This window comes from Protopterus annectens, chromosome 1.part1 (assembly GCF_019279795.1).
Source record: "Protopterus annectens isolate FY-2018-M chromosome 1.part1, PAN1.0, whole genome shotgun sequence".
Taxonomy (NCBI): Eukaryota; Metazoa; Chordata; order Ceratodontiformes; family Protopteridae; genus Protopterus; species Protopterus annectens.
Genome location: NC_056726.1, coordinates 294,295,335 through 294,315,568, shown reverse-complemented (window position 1 = coordinate 294,315,568; position 20,234 = coordinate 294,295,335). Strand labels below are relative to the sequence as shown.

The window sequence follows — 20,234 nt, the reverse complement described above, 5'->3', positions numbered from 1 at the left end:
TTATTAAGTTTTATGCTCCACTATTGTGTGGCATAACTGTGATTTGGAAAAGGTATTTTTGCAGGAATGGGAAACCAAGGTGGTGGGATAGGGTTTGTTTGGCAGCTTTGGGAAGTTTCAGATGCCAGGCTGCCTGATGTCATTGGTCCTACTGTGAATTTGCTTTAGCTTTTCCTGGGACTCTTCCCAACTCGCATTTGGGACTGATGAGGGAATTGAGGGTGCTGATAAAGTATCAACTGCTGCTGGGGAACATGCTGTAACCTACCCCCCGGGGGATCCTTGCCAGCTTCATTATGGCTGCTTTCTGGTGGTGCATGTACACTTCTGTGATTCCTAACTTGCAGATGCAGTCCTAGCAAAACTGTATTTGTGGTAGTGCTTTGTGTCTGAAAAATAAACGTAGTGGCTTAGTCTATGAGATGCTGAATACTGTTGATGTTCAGAGCAACAAAACATTAAGTTGTACCCAGTCATTTTGAAGTAGACCGATGTGAGCTGTACCCAAGTGTTCAGAGTGATTCACAGCTGGGATGTTTTTCCCCTTTCTTTTCTGCTGCATGCCAGTTTACCATGACAAAACAGCAACTAAAACAGCAACTACTTTAAAGACCTGTACTGAGATTGCTTCTAGCTGGTAATGTTTGTGGATACGAGTACAGTGCTTGACTTATCAGCTAGCTTATTTTCCGTACTGTGGCATGCACCTCTACCATTGTGACATTGCTTTTGTGTTTTCTTCATATTAGTGAGTCGCTTTGACTACAATTTGCATTTCCCCTGTCTGTGTGGAAAAGCATTTTAGGATGCGGTCTCTCTGAGTGAGTGATCTCTCCATCTAGTTTCCTTTTTTTTTTTTTTTCCGGAAATGTTTGTATGGCTTGCTACACTGCCAAAATATATGCCACCAGATGATTTTCACAGCTAGAAATACTCAGTCTTGAGTTATGTTAAGTTGTTGTGTCTTTCGGCTTATCCGGGTTAGGGGTCGTCACAGCGGAACTCCGGTCCGCTAATGTTTGGTAGTGGATTTTTATGTGCCGAGTTACCAGCCCCGACGCACAACCTTCAATGAAGGCATGCCCATTCACGCGTGCCTCCACACAGAAGACTCTCTAGCTGAGAATCGAACACGACAACGTCTTGCTGTGAGGCGACAACGCTACTGCAGCACCACTAAAAATGGTACATATTTTATAGCAGCTTACTCCTTTTATAAGCATTTTTACTTGTTAAAACTACTCTGCCGTCTGTTTTGTGGTATAAGGACAGGTGACAGACTCTTACATTTTTGCCCCTTAAATCGAGAAGAGGTGCAATGGAATCTGTGCAAGAATTTGAAAACTTGGTTGTTTGTGCTCCTTTAGTACCCCTGCTGCAAGCACGTTTGTATTTTGTTATATCGGAAACCAAATGAGGTTAGTGAAGCCTTTGTAAAGGCAACTTGGAAGTATAGGGGTCTCAGACTCTTATTTGACCATGTAAATGTGTATGGATAGGCTTTGGCCTATGGTGTACTGGTTTTGCAAGTTAATTCTTGCCTCATGGCTTTTACTCCTTTCATTGCTAGATCTGGTGCACACAGATTACCTTACTTTAGCTTTTATTTGCTAAGTAGTCCAGTCTTTGGGCTGGCTGACTCTTAAGCATTTCAGCATTTTTTTTTTTTGTTGTGCATATGTTGTTTCCCCATTGGATGCTGTAAGAGTGCTTTCAGGAGTGTGCATTGTGGTAGTTAGAATGTAAACACTTAAATGTATGACTGGGCTGCCTTCCGAATTCCTGTGACAGCCCAATACCTATTCTGGTGCGGCTTACTTTGGATTACTGTGTTACTTTTGCAAATCTGAATATGATGAGAGAATAGTTAATGACTTGCTAGGATGTCAGGAGGAGTTTTAAGGCAGTTCTGGTGACTTGGCATGATAAAAGAATTGCTGACATATGAGCAAAGAAGTGGCAGAACAGTGGTTACAAATGAATTGCTTAGTAGGGAAGTAATTAGAGAGCAGCGCTGTTAGCATGCTAGTTTATTTTTGCACTGTTGCTTCAGTGTATTAACCATGGGTGGTTATTTTTTCTTGTATTTCAGGTGATACAACTCGGCAGCGAATCAAATTCACAGATGATCGTGTGTGCAAAAGCCATCTTCTGAGTTGCTGCCCAAATGACATCCTTTCTGGAACTGTACGTAATAACAAGACAGTACTTGCTGAGTGCCATTTCTTTTGTCCTACGTAGGGTCTGTCTGTTAGTAGCTTTGTATGTAGGTGCAGTGTTTATTTATGCAGTTAATTGTAGAATTCCATTTTTTAACGTTTGTTGCATTATAGTACAAGCCTGTACAATTGCTTTGAGTCAATAGCGTTTGCTTGTCGTTTTTATACTTTAGTTGAACTGCTGCTAGAAATTAAAGCTGCAGTTTCATTGAAGAGGTAGATAACCAGCAAAATTCTTGGCTTTCAGTGAAGAAGCATGGGATAATGTATTCCAGGTGTTACTTAAGCTATGTTTCAATAAAGAGGTGAATAAGCAAAAGGTTGACTTTCACTGTAAGTGTTATGAGAAAGCATCCTTTACCTCTTTTGTTATGAAGAAGAGGAGAAAAAAAAAAAGTCAAAAATTTTGCCCTTAAGACTCTATTTGCCAGCTGTATGTGCAGTACACTACAGTAGTACCCTGTTAGAGCACAAGACCTATATAGATGAGCTGTACTGTGACTGCAGCTTGAAGGACATTATTGAAGTCCCTTTTCTTTCATACCCTTCTTGAAATCTTTTTATTTATTTACTTTTTAACACTTATTTGAGGTAGACATACATTAATGGATGAAAACAAATTTTATTTTTGTGCATTGTCTTTTTTTTATATAGGAATCATTGACTCCATTGTATTCAATCGTTGCCCATTTCCTGCCTTCTATTAATTCTTTCTGCTCTGCATGTGTCGTTGCGCTTCTTGTTTTCTAAGGATCCCTCCTTTCTATCTCATTTACAGTATTCAGCACTTCAGTGAACAGTTTCGATTTTACCTTCCCTTTTTTTGCAGCCAGTGGCATTAAACTTTAAAGCTTTGATGTGTCCAGGTCTCAGCCTGCAGTTTGTATATAAACATGCTTCAAAGAGTGCCTTGGAGGGGGCTGATACTGTTTTTAGAAAAATGTAGCAACAGCTGTAGTGGAAGGTATGCTTGGTTGCACAGCCAACATTTTTCTGAAGAATTAAAATGAGATTTTTGAATGCTCTGTTTGATGCCGATTTTTGTTTGGTGCAACAGCTAATTAGATCCTTAAGCACTGGGATGACGGATAATGCAAGGGGTGTCCCAAAATATTTCACATTCCCACTTTTTCCTTCAGTAAACAAGATAATTTCTGTTGAGTCAACAGAAATCCCAGACTAACAAAAAGCAAGCCATCAAAAGGAAATGGCAGGATGAAAATTCTGCCAAACCTAATGAGGTGTTTTTTTCTCCAAAAAGAAAAATCCCCCACCAGCCTATGACCATGTTCAGGCTTGGCATCAGTCATTCCCAAGTGCCCCTGCTGGGTTTTTTGCTGCAAAAGGTAGCTCTCAACAAGTTGACCTTTTTCAGGGTTTTTATACGAAATGCGTTCTCAACATTGTTGGCAGTGAAAAGAACATCTGCTTTCATTCAGGGGGTTCCCCCTCATCTGCCAGACCAGACTTTTTCCCCACATACCCTGGCATATGCTAGATGCAGGGTTCATAAAGCTGGTCCCTCTTTCAGAGAAAATGAAAGGTTTCTACTTCGTGGATCCCAAATAGAGCTGATGTGGAGATTGATGCTGGACCTATCCTTTCTGAATATTTTTGTCAAGGTCCCAAAGTTTGATACCCACCCTGCAGACAGTGGCTTCCTCTTCTGCCAGGCTACTCCTTTAGGGTAACCCTGAACTTGAAGAATGCACATCATATCTCCATTGCATATCACTTTAGGAGATATCTGACATTTGTTGTATTTGGTTTACACTCTGTTCTCTGCAGTACCCTTTCGGCTATCCACTGCACCTGAGTATTTATGGATTGCTTTGTACCAGCAGTGGCGCACTGCTGGACTCTTGGCATTTACATTTTTTTACTTGGGCAGTTTGCTGATCTGTGCAGTCTGCAGACAGGTTTTTGTAATCGCTAGAGAAGATGTTGACCTTACTCTCCCAGCTAGTGTTCAAGATGAACCTTCAGAAGTCGTGCCTGACACCCGCACGAAAATCTTTCTTCCTGGATGCTTAATCAGCACTGACAAAGGAATGGCTTTTCTTCCTGAAGACAAGGTCCTGTCCTACCAGACCATGTTTCAGGAATCCTGCAGGAACCATGCTGCCTCTGCAAGAGAATTCTTAATTCTAGGATTGATGTATTCCATAATTTTCATGGTACCACTGGCCCATCTCCACATGAAGAAAATTCAGTTGCATGTACAACATTGTTGGATCCAACACCTACATTACCCGGAATCCCAGTTGTTAATGCTGCCCTTCATCAGGTGAGAGTTGCTGTGCTGGAGAACACAGTTGAGTATCAGTCCAGGACTTTCTTCTTCCCACCACCTGTTCTGATGCAGTCTGTCCAAGCAGATTTGTCCAACTTCATTTGGAAGCTGTGTCGATGGGAGTGCAAGTGCAGGCCTCTTGGTGTCCCAGGGGTGTATGGAAGGATATCAATATAAATTAAGTCTTCGCCACCTCTGGGTCCTCTTGTGGTTGCGATCAACAACACAATGATATGGCAGTTCTACAAACAGTGGTTGTACAGGTTTATATCCTCATTTCTGGCTGGCAGTGGTGGCCTTGAAGTTGGCTTTACAGCATTCAAATATTGTACATCCCATCAGAGTAAAATGCGGCGCACACAGCAGATATTTGGCTGACCTACATGAGTGTCCACTAAAGGCTGTGATGGTTAGGATCTAGTCCACATGTGGAGAATGCCTTAAGTATGTGTTCACCTCCTTTCAAAACATACAGCTGGGGAAATTCTGTTTCAAACATTCTTGCAACCTTGGACGGGAATGTTTCTTCGTGTTTCTACCCTTTTCTCTGAATCACAAGGTACTTCTGAAGATTCTGAGATGAATTTCAAAGGTCTTTTTCGTGACCCCCTATTGGCCAGGGGGATTTTTTTTTCTCCCTTACAGTGTTGTTTGCCAAGGACTATTACCACAAACTTCTTCACACTGAATTTCCCCACATAGTCTTGGGGGCAACTGATGCACTTCATTTTGATGCAAGTATAACAGACATTCTGGAAGAGTCAACCTTGACTCCATTTAGGTATTTGTTTCTTAGATGTGCAGCAAGATTTAAAGGAGGCCAGGAAACCTGCTGCTAGAAAATGTTTACGAATGGATGAGGTTTTCTAAGTGATACCTAAGTGGGAACAGTCTCTCCCCTTGAGGTTAATAACACCTTGGCCTTGAAATGTTTGTGTGAGCTCCTTCAGGATGGCTGATCATATGCAGCCATCTCTGCTAATCTGCCAGTGGATCCCCTCTTTCTTTTTTTGGTAAAATGGTTTATGAAAGGAGTATTGCATATGATACCCCCTTGCAAATAAATTCTTCCTTCATGGGATCTCAACTATGTTCTGGAAAATTTGACTTTGGCACCTTTCAAACCTGCTACTCAGGCTGAGCTGAAGTTCGTAATCTGGAAAACTGTTTTGTTTTTATTGCTGTAACAGTCACAAGGCAAGTTTTGAGCTGCAGGCTCTTGACTTACAGCCCTATCTCTGTGGAAAATCACGTGTTAAGCACTAACCCCTCTCTTGTACTTTAAGTGGTCTCAAAATTCTCTTGTCAGCCTCCTTGGTCTCAAAATTCTCTTGTCAGCCTCCTTGTATTCCTCACAGAACCTAAGTGTAAGGGAGAGAGGATGCTGAATACCTTGGATGTGCACCTGCAGCTTCAGGTACTTCCTTGACGGCACAAAACCCTTCGGGAAGGTTGAGGCTTTTTATTTCCTACAGAGGGGCAAAGAACGGGTCTGCCTCTGTCTAAAGGAGATAATTGTACTTTGTCCTTTGGTATTGTTACACCCACTATGGGAAGGTGAATCCTGGAAAAGTAAAGGTGCAGTCCACCAGGGCCTGTGTCTCTCTTAACTGGAGTGTTGGAAAAGAATGAACTTCAATTTTAGAGGCAGCAAATTGGTACCCTGACCACACTTTTACAAAGCACTACAAGCCAGATACCTTTTCTAGATTGAGAGCAGCCTTTGCTAGACTATTCTGTTGGGGCTTCTGGACCTTTTATTCTTCCTCCTCCTTCCTGATTTGGGTAGGCTTTAGGAGTCTGCCTGAATGCCATTAAGGCAGTGTGTTTGAACATAGTACAGTTGTAGAAGTACTACTTTAACTCTAGATGTTGGCAGAACACACTGCCTTACTGGCAGTACTCGCCCATCTTCCCCCATTTTGGAAGTACATAGTTTGGATTACTGTGGACTGCTGCTCTATGGCCATTAGTGTGGGGTGTATGTGTGTTTCCTTCTCTTTCTGCTGAACCTGAAAAGTCCTGAAAGGCTGTCCCTGTACTTGCAGATGATTGGACCATCATACCCATAGACAGGCTGTTGGGGGACTCTGCATTTCAGTAAACTGCTAGAGGATGGTATCAGGACAGTTACTTCCTGAATGCCAGTAGGGCAATGTGTTCTAAGAACATCTGTTACAACTAATTAGGAGTTTCTCTCCTGTATTTTCTGTAATATACTTTAAAACGACATTTAAACTTTGTAAACCTGTCACACCCTAGTTTTGTCCATATTTCTTCCACACAAATTACAATAGCTACTCTTTCCTCCACCCTCTGTATTCCTCCCTTAACCAAAAAAATCATTTTTTATACACATCTAGTAATTTCTACGAATGCAGTACCATCCTGTCAGCTAATCTAATATCCTACCACACATGTCTGCCCACAAACCCATTGTTGCCCACCAGTCCACAACTTCCCTCTTTCAACACAACCATATTTCTTCCATCCCCAGAAATATACCCCATAGCCCTTGGGTCATCTTCCCTTTAAATATGTAAAACTAAAAGCTGTAATACTTAATACTGCCAAAAATGTAAACTATGACCTACATAGTTATACTTATCACAAGTAAACTATATGGTTGCACTAGTTACAACTGCTACTTACAAAAATCAAAAGTAAGAGATGTACATTCCAGTCCAGAGCCTACTAACCTAGGCCCAAACATAGGTCATCACAAACTCATCCCACAGAAACCTAAATGGCAAACTAAAATAAAATTCAACCAGCATGTAATAAAAGTCCTTAAAAAAAGTACATGAACCTAAACTCCCTCTGCAGAGCTAAATAAGATGTTGTAGATCCTCCATAGCCAGAACCTACTTCTGTCAGCTCTCCTGTATGCTTCACCAGTACTTACAAGACTAAACTTGATGTTATAAAACAGCCAGATTTGCTGCAAACATCCCCTCAGAACTCATCGCTACTCTCCCTTACAGAGTTAAACTGGCTAGAGTTTCCCAGTCAGTTAACTTATACACAATCAGTGTCCCATACGTCAGCCCTGCTCCTATAATAGAGAGCTGTGATCCAGAAAAAAATCTCTCTAACTTTTAACCAAATCCAATAATAATGCAGGTAATGCACATTACTCAAATTAAGTCTCTAAGCTTTGGAGCTCTGTTCCTTATGTCAAACTGATAGATTAATATCCTTCAAAGCCCAACTCCCACTACTCTTACACCTCTCTCATTCTTGCCAATCAGCTTTCTTCTCGCATTTGCCTGTTAGTAGCCCTTGGTTTTCAGTGACTTCAGCCTCGAACACTGACCTTTTTACAGGACCCATTTTTCCTGCAGTGCAAAAACTAATAATAATTGTGGAAGTAAATGTTCTTATGTGTTTCCAACAGATGTAAAAAGCTTAATTGTTCAGTTTGCAAGCAATAATGTGACTCTCTTGTTAACTAATATTTAATCTTATGTATACATTTCCAGTAACACTAATCCTGTGCAAAACAGTGCTGTCTTTCTATGTATGTGTATAATCTAGTGTCTTGATTAGTTTGAAAATCTAAACTCTTTTTTTTTTTTTTTTTTGTTAAAGAAAAATCTGTCTGGCTTCAAGTAATGTCCAGACTGTGGACAAAATATGTCAGACACTGACTGGCACGTTCAGTGTGTACACTGTTTGGGTGTGAAGCACCTACAAGAATCTTGTATTTGTCATTCCTTCTCTTCTAGAGTGCTGTTAGAAAGGAAGAGAGAATTGGTGGATCGGGGCTTGCTTAAGTACCCCTTCTCTGAAGCTTTGAGTGACCAGGATGGTGCCAGCAAGTCATGTAAGTCTTCAAATCTTCTGCGGATTCCAGGGGATTTAAGAAGGCTAAGAAAATGGACGATTCAGGGCCATTGGTTCCATTGACCTCTGAGCCGAGTGTGCCTTCCTGCCGGAGCCAGCTCACAACCTTGGAGCCAGTCTCTGAGACTCCATCTCCTTTGCTTCAAATAGCACCATCTGTGCATTCATCAAAGTCTTCTGTCAGCCTGTCTGATCTGGGTATGGACCGTTTGGTGCCGAAGCTCTTAAGGGCACCAGGCCTTGCCAAATTATTGTCTGCTCTGACACTCCCGTCGGAGCCGAAGACCATCGTCTCAGAATTTACTGCTCCTCCTCCGAGCCATACCAGACCTTCAGAGCCGGAGGAGGTCGACCTGATGTTTGTTGATCCTGTGTAGCCAAGACCTGCCCCGGTGTCTTTGGTTCCATCCACTGTGACGTCCTCGGAGCCAACCCTCTCCTGTCGGGTCCAGTGAGGGTAGTTGTGCTCTCTGGGCTTCGGCTCTGATGAGCTTGGCTCCTACCTCAGGCTCAGAGCCCATGGCTTCGGTGTGGGAGTATCAGGCGATTCCTTCGGGTCGTCTACTACTCCTCATCGGAGCCGTGGTGCTTTCGAAGCTATGAGAAGAGTAATGTCTCCAAGGACATCTTCAGCATCAGGTCCAGCTTCCTCCTCCCCTCAAGTGCCTCTGTCCGATTCTGTTTTCATCGGCCAACCCAAGCGTAGAGACCCTGAGCCTCAAGTAGCCCCACAGGGCACCCCTTGCTCTTCCGAGACCTCTCCAGAGGCTCCCGCTGAGGAGGTCCCCAGGAAGAGGTTGTGTAAGAGGAGACACTTGAACTCCCCCACAGGAGTCTTTGACATCTGACACTGACTTGGATGAGTCAGAAGGGTCCCCTCGATCCCCCTCTGAGGATATCTCCTTTGTGGAGATACTAGAGATCCTTGGGCAGAGCAGTGATTGGCAGTGCAAAAGCCCTACTGAGGACGAGTCAGTACTTCTGAAGGCTTTCGGGTCTCAACCTTCCACCACTTGGGTGTCTCCACCTTACGACAAGCTTGTGGATCTGATCTCTCGTAGGGCGTGGGAGTTGCCGGAGTCCATGGAACTTGTCCCTTGGAGGCCAAATAAGTTAATCTCCGCCCCTCATGGATAAACCTTTTTTGACTAAGGGAGTGCCTGTTAATGCCATGGTGGTGGCGGCCACCAAGAAGGAAATGTCTGAGACTTCCTCATCTATCCATCCTCATAACAGATTCTAGGATCATGGATAGATATGGAAAACGCATGTATAGTTAAGTGACTTTCTGTTCGATCACTGACCTATTTAACACACTTCACCAGACTCCAAAGAGATCTCCTGAAAGAGCTAGGAGATGCTGTCCAGGGTACGGTAGCTGCAGGGGTTTCCGACAAAGTTACCAACCAGCTCGCTACTGTAAACTTGATTGTGAACTCGTCCATGCATCTCATGTCTTGCACAGCTGGTGGTTCTAGTAGGGCTGCAAGTTCAGGCATTGCTCTGCATTGACATTCCTGGATGCGTCTCTGTTCCTTCGCAGAGCGCTTCAAGTCTTCATTTATCAGCACCCCATTTGATGGCTCGTCCTTGTTTGGGCCCAAGACCAAGGAAACTTTGACCCGGTGTGAGCAGGAAGGAAAGACTGTCTGCCATAGGAGTCCGCTTTTCTAACCCTACTCGAACTTATTCTAAAGGCCCTAGGGGCGGAAAGATGTGGTTCCAAAAAGCCCAAGGAGCCTTTCAGGACACACGTAGCGAAACCCCCCTCTAGAGGCAAAGGAGGGGGTTATAGTGGAAGACGCCACCAGCGCGGCAGAGGGGGGTCCGCAACAGCAGGGTGACAGAGGTCAATTCTCTGGTCAGCCCTACCAGTGCTCATGAAAGGAGGCCCGGCTGTCCTGCTCTGGAGGCAGTCAGGGGTCGCTTGTCTTTATACCCAGAAGCCTGGCTAGACATAACATCCGATACCTGGGTACAAAGCATCCTCTCCAGAGGGTATTTCATACCCTTCTCTTCCCCCCCCATTCCTGTCAAGAGAATCCCGGATGTTCCACCCAGTTTCAGGGAACAAGCAACTATAGAGGTCCAGAAGTTGCTAGAAAGAGTCATTCAGCCAGTCCCAGCAGACCAAACAGGATTCGGAACTTACTCAAGATTCTTTTTGGTTCCAAAGAAGACAGGACTGCAGACTTATCTTGAACCTCAGCAGACTCAACCAATTTATGAAGAAAGAGAAGTTCCAAATGGTCACGCTTCAGGCCATACTTCCCTTTTTAGGGAAAGGCGATTTGGATGTGCTGCATCGATCTCAAGGACACATACTACCATATAAAGATAGACACTCCAGAGATCACCTGCGTTTCTGGCTGGGAGCCAATCACTATCCGTTTCGAGCCTTGCCCTTTAGTCTCACTACAGCCCCCAGAGTTTTCATCAAATGCATGGCAGTGGTCACGGCTCGCCTGAGGTGTCTAAGATTCCAGGTGTTTCCATACCTAGACGATTGGCTCCTTGCTTCCACCACTAGGCATCAACTGATTCAGGCAACCAAATCCACTCTGACACTCTGCAACCAATTGGGCATTACGGTCAACTTCGAAAAGTCTGCCTTGTCGCCATCGCAGCAGATAGTCTTTATAGGTAGGTACTAGGCTATTGGCCCAAGGGCCTGTGCAAGCCTAGCCAACAAGGTTCCCTGGCTTACGCCACCCAAGAAAGTTATTTTCCTGTGCCACTGATGAGCAGACACACAGAAGTGATCCCCGGGGTGTATTTCCTATTTCCCATCCACTCGTCAAGATTTTTCTTGAAGAGTGCTAATGAAGAACTTTGCTTGACATAGATGGGTAGCCTGTTCCAGAGTATGGGAAGTCTCTGGGATAGGAATCTATCCCTCCAGCATGTCCTGTTTATTGTGGTGACAAGGTTTAGGTCCCTAGAGTGTGTAGCTCGGAGGGATTGGGATTTCTTTAGGTGTAGCATGTCCAACAGCTCTGGGTTTGACATAGCTTTATATGTTAGGCAGAGATCACCTCTGTGTAGGCGATATGCTCCAGAGTAAAGTTGGAGTTTTTTGAGGAAGTCAGTGTAGGGCATTTGTTTGAGTCCAGTAATCCTCTTTGTGAGGTACTTCTGTGGCCTTTCCAGTTGCTGCAGATGTCTTGTGAGGTACATTCCAAAAGGGGCATTGTACTCTATAATGGGTCTAATGAGTGAGGAGTAGAGGGTAACTATGACCTTTTTTTTCCTGGACGAGAACCCTTTTATGATGTGTGCCATGTAGAAGGACTTCTGACTTCTGTGGCGATGTGACTATCAAAGGAGAGACTGCTGTCCACCTTGGTCCCAAGGTCTCTTATCACACATTCAGTGTTGAGTAGATTGCTGCCTATATGGTATTTCATGAATACAGAGTTTTTACCAAAGGGGAAGACACTGCACTTTTTGGCATTGAGCTTGAGGCCATCGCTCTGACACCAGGCATCTGTCTCAGAGAGGCCCTTCTGTAGGATGTTCACATCATTTGGGGACTTGACTATGGCTCCTAGTTTGCAGTCATCTGCGACCTTCGTTAGCCAGAGGCCTTCTGTGTTAGCCTGTACTTCAGAGAAGTAGATACCAAACGGGAGCGGTCCCAGGACAGAATCCTGTGGTACTTCACTTGTCACTGGTTTGAGGTCAGATTTGGAGTCTGCAACTTTTACAGTGTGGGTTCCGTCAGTGAGCCAGTTGGCAACCCATCTTGTGACGTAGGGATTTATGCCTAGTTTACTGAGTTTAGCTATAATTCCAGAATGGGGGATCGTGTCGAAAGCCTTGGCAAGGTCAAGATAGGCTGTGTGAACCACTTTACCCTCATCTACACTTTGGTGACTGCCTCAAAGAAGTCGATCAGGTTCAGGAGGCATGATCTGCCTAGGAAAGGAGTTAGTTACCTCAACCACCACTCTACGTTTTCCAGCCAAAAGGGTCTCACTACTTCGCCAGCACATTGCCTCATTGGTGTCTAAGAACAGAGCTTCAGCCGCAGAGGTCTTGAAAGTATTAGGTTTGATGGCGTCAGTAATATTAGCCATTCCTCTCGTAAGGCTACATATGCGAATTCAACGGTTTCTGTTTACCCAATGGTCTTACCAGGAATTGCCAATTAACCATGTGATCCTCATCACAAACTCATGCAAGAGGGACCTTCAGTGATGGTTGATGTCTCTTGGGATGACCCTTTGTGCCCCCCCCCAGTAGCCACTGTGACCACGGACGCTTCCCTGATAGGGTGAGGGGGCATTTTCAGGGAAAGACTGCCCAAGGCACATGGACGGATCAAGAGTCACATCTGCATATCAGTGTTCTAGAGATGAGAGCAGTACTTCTGGCGTTGCAGTATTTTCAGGACTCTTTCTCTAGGGACGATTGCAATTCAGACAGACATGTCAGTGGTCTGGTACTTGAACAAACAGGGCGGAACCAAGTCTTACCCCCTTTGTCGAGAAGCCCTCAGAGTATGGCAATGGTCTCTCATCACAGCGTTTTCTGTTAGCAACGCACATCCCAGGGAAATCCATCGTGATAGCAGACAAGCTGAGCAGGGCAATTTTGTTGCCTCACGAGTGGTCTCTCAACCAAGACATTGCGGACAGGATTTTCCGCAAATGGGGCCAGCCTTGCTGCGTCCTTTTTGCCAGTCATATCAATACCAAATGCAGAAGCTACTTTGCCCTGATACCACCTCCGGGACATCCCTCAAGAGACTCACTCGTACACGATCGGCCTCTGGGTCCCTTATATGGAGTTCCTCCAATCCCATTGATACCCAGATTTTTACAGAAAGCTAAGTTGCTGGGAAGGGCTGTCATTCTTATAGCCCCCCATTGGCCTCGACATATTTGGTTTCCCTTTCTTCACCATCACCTGCTGGAGGATCCATGGATCCTGGACCCAGTTCCAGATCTGCTGACAACACTCGTCAGGGGACCTTCATCCTTCATTGCAGTCACTGAAGCTAATGGCTTGGCTGATCCAGTTCCACACATAGCCAGGCTTCATTCCCTGTCGTACGACACAAGGCAAATTCTATTGTCTTCCCATAAGCATTCCACCAGAAAATTATATTGCAGTAAGTGGAAGCGGTTCTCCATTTGGGCCGGCAAACAAAAAATTGATCCATTTCAAGCTCCATTGTCGTCCATTCTAGATTTTTTTACTATGATTTTTAAGGAGGGAGCAGCAGCTGCTACAGTTTGGGTTCAGTTAGCTGCTGTGTCCAATTTCCATCTTGGAATTGATGGTTTAAATATTATGGCCCATAAGTTATCTAAGGCTTTTCTCAAAGGTACTTTTCACATGAGGCGCCTACTGAAGTCTCCTTATTCTCCTTGGAGTTATAATTCTTTCCCACTTTGAACCAACATCATCTTGTGATCTCAAATTTCTGCCCTGGAAAACTATTTTTCTAGTGGCCATTACTTCTGCCTGCAGAGTGTCAGAACTTCAAGCATATCTATCAGACCTCCTTATATGATTTTCCATGCTGATAAGAGTATCTCTCAGAACAAACCCCTTTTTTGCCTAAAGTCTGTTCTGAGTCTAATATCAATCAGGTCATTGAGTTGCCAGTCTTCTTTCCCAACCATTCCAACAAAATAGAATACATGCTGCACAAACTTGACGTGCACAGACAGCTCAGATTCTATCTTGATAGAATTAAGGATATTAGGAAATCAGATCAACTTTTTGTATCCTTTTCAGAGGCCAGAAAAGGTAGACCAGTGGCTAAAACAAGCCTTTCAAAATGGTTATCTGATTGTATCTCATTTGTTCATGCAACTGCTAACATACTCTTGCCACACAAGGTAAAGGCTCATTCAACCAGTGCCGTTTCTACGTCTTCTGCCTTTCAAGCCAAATTGCCCCGTGATAACATTTGTGCTGCAGCCACTTGGTCTAAGCTTCATACTTTTATCACTCATTACAAAGTGGATAAGGCTTCCAGGGACAGGTCTTCTTTTGGTTCTGCAGTCCTGAAAAATGTACTCTAGTGAGCAACCCAGGATTGCGGGTGCTAGGGACGCTACCCATCAGTGAGAATAAATGGCGAGATTTAACAACTTCACATAAAGAAGTTATGTATTCACCATAACGTTCCAAGTGAGTTGTTTATCTTGCCTTTATTCTCACGTCCCTTCCTCCATCCCCCTCCTGGGTGACAGTTGACCTAGAGGCTAGTATCATCCTGGTTGTTCAATACTAATTCTTCCTTCTTGGGGAATGCACACCTTACAGGGGTATATATACACGCAGCAAACAAGATCTGATCTAATTCCAGCAGTGCATCATGGGATAAGGGGCTTAGTCTCGAGCTATTGATAAACCTTGAGCTTTGCTAGCGGCAGTGTCGGAGCCGAGGATCGGCTCTGAACCCATCAGTGAGAATAAAAGCGAGATAAACAACTCGCATGGAACATTATGGTAAGTACATAACTTCTTTTTTGGTTTTATTACATTTTCTTCAGTTATAACCATAAAGAAAGGAGTTGTGTAATTTGGGCTATCTTACAGTTGCAAAGAAATCACCTGAAAGTGGCTGAAAAATAGGACTCCTTTCAAATAATTAATTTCACTCGCAGAAGTTATTGATGATGAAGTCATCATCAAAAGAATGCAAATAACTTCAGTCTATTAATCAATGGACTAAATCACTCAAGTTGCTAGTGCAGTGGAACTAATATTAATTGGAGAATTTGAGAATTAACTTCATATTTTTTTGTCATGAAAATGTTAAAGCTTTTAATAGCTGTTGGTGGTATAAAGTTCAATCTCTGTCCTTTGTATTGCAAAACTCGGTCTGTTTGTCAAACTTTAACTGTTTATGCTGAAGGAGAAATGTGTCCGATACCGAAATTAGGACCTGCTCCATCAAGGCTTCCCACCTTCCTGCCGTTCCTTATGTACATCTCAAATTGGTAATGGGTGTGCCAAGGGCTTAGGAGAAGCTCTCCATAACTCCTTCCTCTAACTGATCTTTTGAAGGCAGGGACCTCTTACCAGTTTTTTATCCAATCCATGGACTCTAGAGGTTTCCCCCCTCAGTCTTTGGCACTGTTCTCAGGTGCTGGTGCTGACCCCTTTCTACAGTATATGTACCTGAGGCTGCAGTGTGGGTTTTCACTGCATGCCTTGACATTGACAGCTTTCCAGTAGATTGTTCTTTTTTGATGACTTGTAGCAGCACTGACATTCTTGGAGCCAAAGCTTGAGCCTGGGACTTGCTTACATTGCACAGGCTTTCTTTCTTTATAACGGTCATACAGTCTAAATTACATATTTTGTGCAATCTACATCTTCTCTTAAACCTCTCTTCTCCTGAGCATTGTATCATCTTTCCCTTAAGATCTCACTTTGTTTTATCTCTGTAACAACATTCAGTACTTCAAATACAGTTAGTTTAGATTTTGATTTCCTTTTTCTAGTAATTGCTTTTCAGCAGCCAGTAGCAGAAAACACAAGTCTTTATGACTCTGCAGTTCAGATATGTCCCACCTCAAAAGAATCTAAGTTACAGCAATTTACTCCCCCAAATTTTCGACATAGTATTCTTTAGTGTAGTTTTAAAATGCTAAATTATCACACACACAAACGTGTTCCTAGTTTGTCTCCTATCACATCTCTCACATTTTGAAGTCTTCCCAGGGATGTAAAATATACAAATACTTCCAAGTAAGAATCCTAAACCTTATGGACTTTGTTGCATACTAGGAAGCCATACTAAACCTTATGGACTTTGTTGCATACTCGGAAGCCATACATGTGCCCTTCCATTGTGCCTTTGTAAATTGTTTTTTTCTAGACCCTCTTCCCAGTCTTTTCTAATAATCTTGAATTTATTTTATAGTTGTGCAGTGTTTTATACGCCATACTAATTGTCCCTTTTTAAAATAAGGACTCAACTGTACTGGAGCGGGTCTTTCAATTAGAAAGCCCCAGTTTTTTTTCTTTGTATTCTCAGGCCCTGGTATTAAAGGCAATTTCTAGCATGCAGTGCAAACTGCTGCTTTACTTCATCCCACCCGCTTGCCTTTCCGGCTGTAGTTTTTTGCTCCCAATACCAGATTCCTTTGCCAGTTTATTTGAGTAATTTTTAGTCCATCTTGAAACTTTGAATATAATACTCTGTATGGTTATCGTGCATTATACAGTGACTGTCCCTTAACATTCAAAAACGAGCATGCTGATTGGTCAGCCCAACTAGCATGCCCATTGTAAATCGAGCATCTACCAACGGAAAGAAGTCCAATTGCCCAGACTTCATTTAAAACGTACTGCAGAAATTCTTTTTTATTGTAAAAGAAATTAAACTTTCAAAAAAGGGAGACTTCAAAAAGATAGATGGGACAAAGAAAAACAAAACTAGAGAAACTTGCCTAATTATCCTTATTTTCTGTCACGTGTCTGCCATACGTTGAAAGTCTCTAGATTTCAATTTTTTTTTTTTTTTTTTTTTTTTTTAGAGCAATGGAGATCTTCCTTTCTCTGTTGCTTCCTTTGCACAGAACTGATGTACTGCATAAGCATGGGAACGCAAGTCTCATTCACATGCACAGTACATAAAGAAAACCCATGGATACTGGGGTAAAATGTGGAAGAGCAGCGCAACGCCATTATATAAGGACAGTATTTAAGAAGAGTTGACTTTTTTCTTAAATGTTTTGTAATAGCAGTAACCCACGGCTTTGACCTTGTGACCAAACCACACCAACTGTGGATAAATCTAGCATTACCCGTAGGTTATTGCTATATTCTTTAAGGATCTGCATCCACAATTCTACTCTGTCCTTATTTCTGGCCCTCTCCACACTTATCACTTTCCAGTTTATCAATTTATTGCTTATGTTGTGAGCCTTAACTGTGTATCTCTAAAATAGCTGTACAGATCAGGTAAATTTAAACCACCTTGTTCTGTTGTGAGGATCAACTTATCCTAGTTAACTGTTGTCCTCTCCCCCTCCCAAATAAATTCTTTCAACTGTTAAGTTATCCACAACTTCTTCTTTGGTTGATTTAAAAATATACCTGATCTGTGTGTAAAAGTAAAGGTACTAAAATATTTTCACTTGTGTCTTTTTGTTCATAAACAGGTTTCTCAGTTTCTGTATGATTTTTTTTGTTTTTTTATTTGTTCTCTTCACACACATTCTTAGCAGCCAAAACAGAAGGATTTTTAATCCATTCACCTAAATACATTATCGTATGCCCCCGTAAATGGACATTGCTGAACCACTTTGTTTGTGGGTACATAACTTACCGCTGTAGCCTTTGTTTTATCGTCCACTTTTTGTAGTCCAAAAAAAGAAAAAAACCTGAAACGTTTTGTTTCGTAACTCACACAAATGCCCTTCTTCTGGATTTGTCATGCAATATCTGCAAATTATGCCAAGTTTTTCTGATTACCATACCAATTATGAACTTGATATGTAGAGCCAAAAACACACACAAAGTGAACCAAAGCAGTGCAAAAACTCAGTGATAAAATGCAAGCTCTTTCACAGTACTGATTGTACTGCTTCCTCAGAGAATTCATTTTGTGTTTTTGGATTATTGCTTGTGTTTTAAGTGAACCATTTATCCTCTCTGCCACTTTGTGTGTGTGTATCTCTTATATGTAGAGCCACTGGCAAAGAAAATAAAGTAAATTACAAACAAGAAAACTCTGAGAGGACCCCCCCCCTTAATTCTTGCCTTCAGACATACAATACCAGGCTTATTGAGGAAGCTATATGAATCTGGGTATGAAAGCGCTTCCATTGCGCGAATCATAAGTCATAGCTTACTCTATTGAATGCTTTCTCTGCATATCAAGACCCACCATCATCTGTATTTTCTTGCATTCTGCTTCTCATTGTTCTATTAATGTCAGATGTTTGTCTCCCCTCCACAAAATCACATTGATCCATACGTATACATTTTTGTGACAATGCCTTCTCCTAGCTAATGTAGGCATAAATATTTTTTATAATCAATTTTTAATATTGAAATGAGTCTGTATGAAGCTGGCTATGATGGGTCTTTGGGTAATGCAACTACCACAGCTTTTTTCTGAGATGCCTGTGCTTCCCTTTCCCTTAACTTTCACAGAAATAACGTCTGTTCCTGGAGACTTCCTGTAGATTGACTTACTGTTTTTATCTCTCTTCCTGTCATAACCATTAGTAGTTGAGCCTCAACTTCATCTGATGTTCTGCTTGTTTTTCTTTCTTTCTTTTTTCTTTCCTGCATTCTTCTGCTTTAAACAAATTGTCATTGTTTCTGAAATATCTCAAGATCTTTGGTTATTTTTCATGTTATATGTTCCCCAAGTTTGACAACATCCCTTTCTACTTTGTGTTGGCTGTGTCATTGTGCTCTGTGATTATCCAGTAGTAGTTGCTTAACAGTCTTTCTAAACTCCTGCATATTATCAAAATACTCCCTTTATTTTCTGTTTAGCACTCTGGAGTTCCTCTTCTTGCTCTGAGAATCCTCCATATTCTGCAATAGCCTAGTATCAACCTATGAACCTATCTGCCCTAGGGCACTTATAAGCCTAGCCAGAGTGTGTTTGGCTTTCGCCACCCTTTTAGATTAGTTGACTGTGCCTCTGTATAGTAGGTCACAGAAGGTAACCATATTGAGGTTAGTTTACTGTACCTCTGTCTAGCAAGGACACAAGAGATCCCAGGGGTAAACTTACGGTCTCCCATCCACCCGTCAAGATTTCTCTTGAATAGGGTCAGTGAGGGGCTCTGCCTAACATGGATTGGGATTTTGTTCCAGAGTGAGGGGAGCCTCTGGGATACGAATCTGTCCCCTCCAGCATGTCTTATTTATTTCTGTGCTGAGGTTCAAGTCCCTGGAGAATGTAACTAAGGGATTTGGATTTCTTGAGGTGGAGCATGTCCATTAATTTTGGGTTGGACATGGCTTTATATGTCCTACGCAGATCGCCTCTGAGTAGGCGGTATGCAACTGAGTAGAGCTGTAGTTTCTTTAACTGCATAGGGCATCTGTTTGAGTCCCTTGATCCTCTTGGTGAGGTACTTTTGGGGTCTTTCCAGTTGCTGCAGGTGTTGGGTGAGGTACATCCCAAATGTGGAGCATTATATTCAATTATGGGCCTGATGAGTAGAGGGGCACAATGACCTCTCTTGATCTAGATGTGAACCCTTTCATGATAAGGTGGGCTATATAGAAGGTCTTTCTAACTACTTTGGCAATGTGATTGTCAAAGGAGAGATTGCCATCTACTTGGGTCACCGAGTCCCTAATTACCACCTATGTGGTAATTTGTGGGCACTTTGTTTTTCCCAAAGGGGATGACAATGCACTTCTTGGCATTTAGCTTTAGGCCATGGCTCTGGCACCAGTTATCTGTCTCTGTGAGACCCTTTTGGAGGATGCTCGTGTGAGCCGGAGAGTCGATTATGGCACCTAGTTTGCAGTCATCTGCGAACTTTGTCAGCCATAGTCCACCTGTGTTAGCATGTACCTCGGAGAAATATATACCGAACAAGAGAGGTCCCAGGATTGAGCCTTGTGAGACTCCACTTGTAACTGATTTAGAATCTGACATGGCACCTGCAATTCTGACCATGTGGGTTCTATCCCTGAGCCAGTTTGCAACCCATCTTGTGACATAGGGGTTGATATTTAAGCTGGTGAGCTTTATTTATGATGCTTGAGTGGGGTATTGTGTCAAAGGCTTTTGCGAGGTCCAGGTAGGCTGTGTGGACTACCTTCCCTTCATTTGTGGCTTTGGTAACATTTTCAAAGAAGTCGACCAGGTTCAAGAGACAAGATCTGCCCTTAACAAAGCCGAATTGGGTAGGATCCAGTGTCTGGAG

The 20,234-nt window shown here is 42.8% G+C and overlaps 1 protein-coding gene across 1 annotated transcript in view; it reads left to right on the top strand.

Annotated features, from left to right (window-relative positions):
- The window catches only part of LOC122804616 (putative RNA-binding protein Luc7-like 2), a 1,326,948-nt gene that overhangs the window by 68,266 nt on the left and 1,238,448 nt on the right, over positions 1-20,234 (top strand). The window contains exon 2 of the mRNA XM_044074589.1: positions 2,093-2,187. Within this exon, the coding sequence (XP_043930524.1) occupies positions 2,093-2,187 (95 nt within the window). The remainder of the gene's footprint in view (positions 1-2,092; positions 2,188-20,234) is intronic.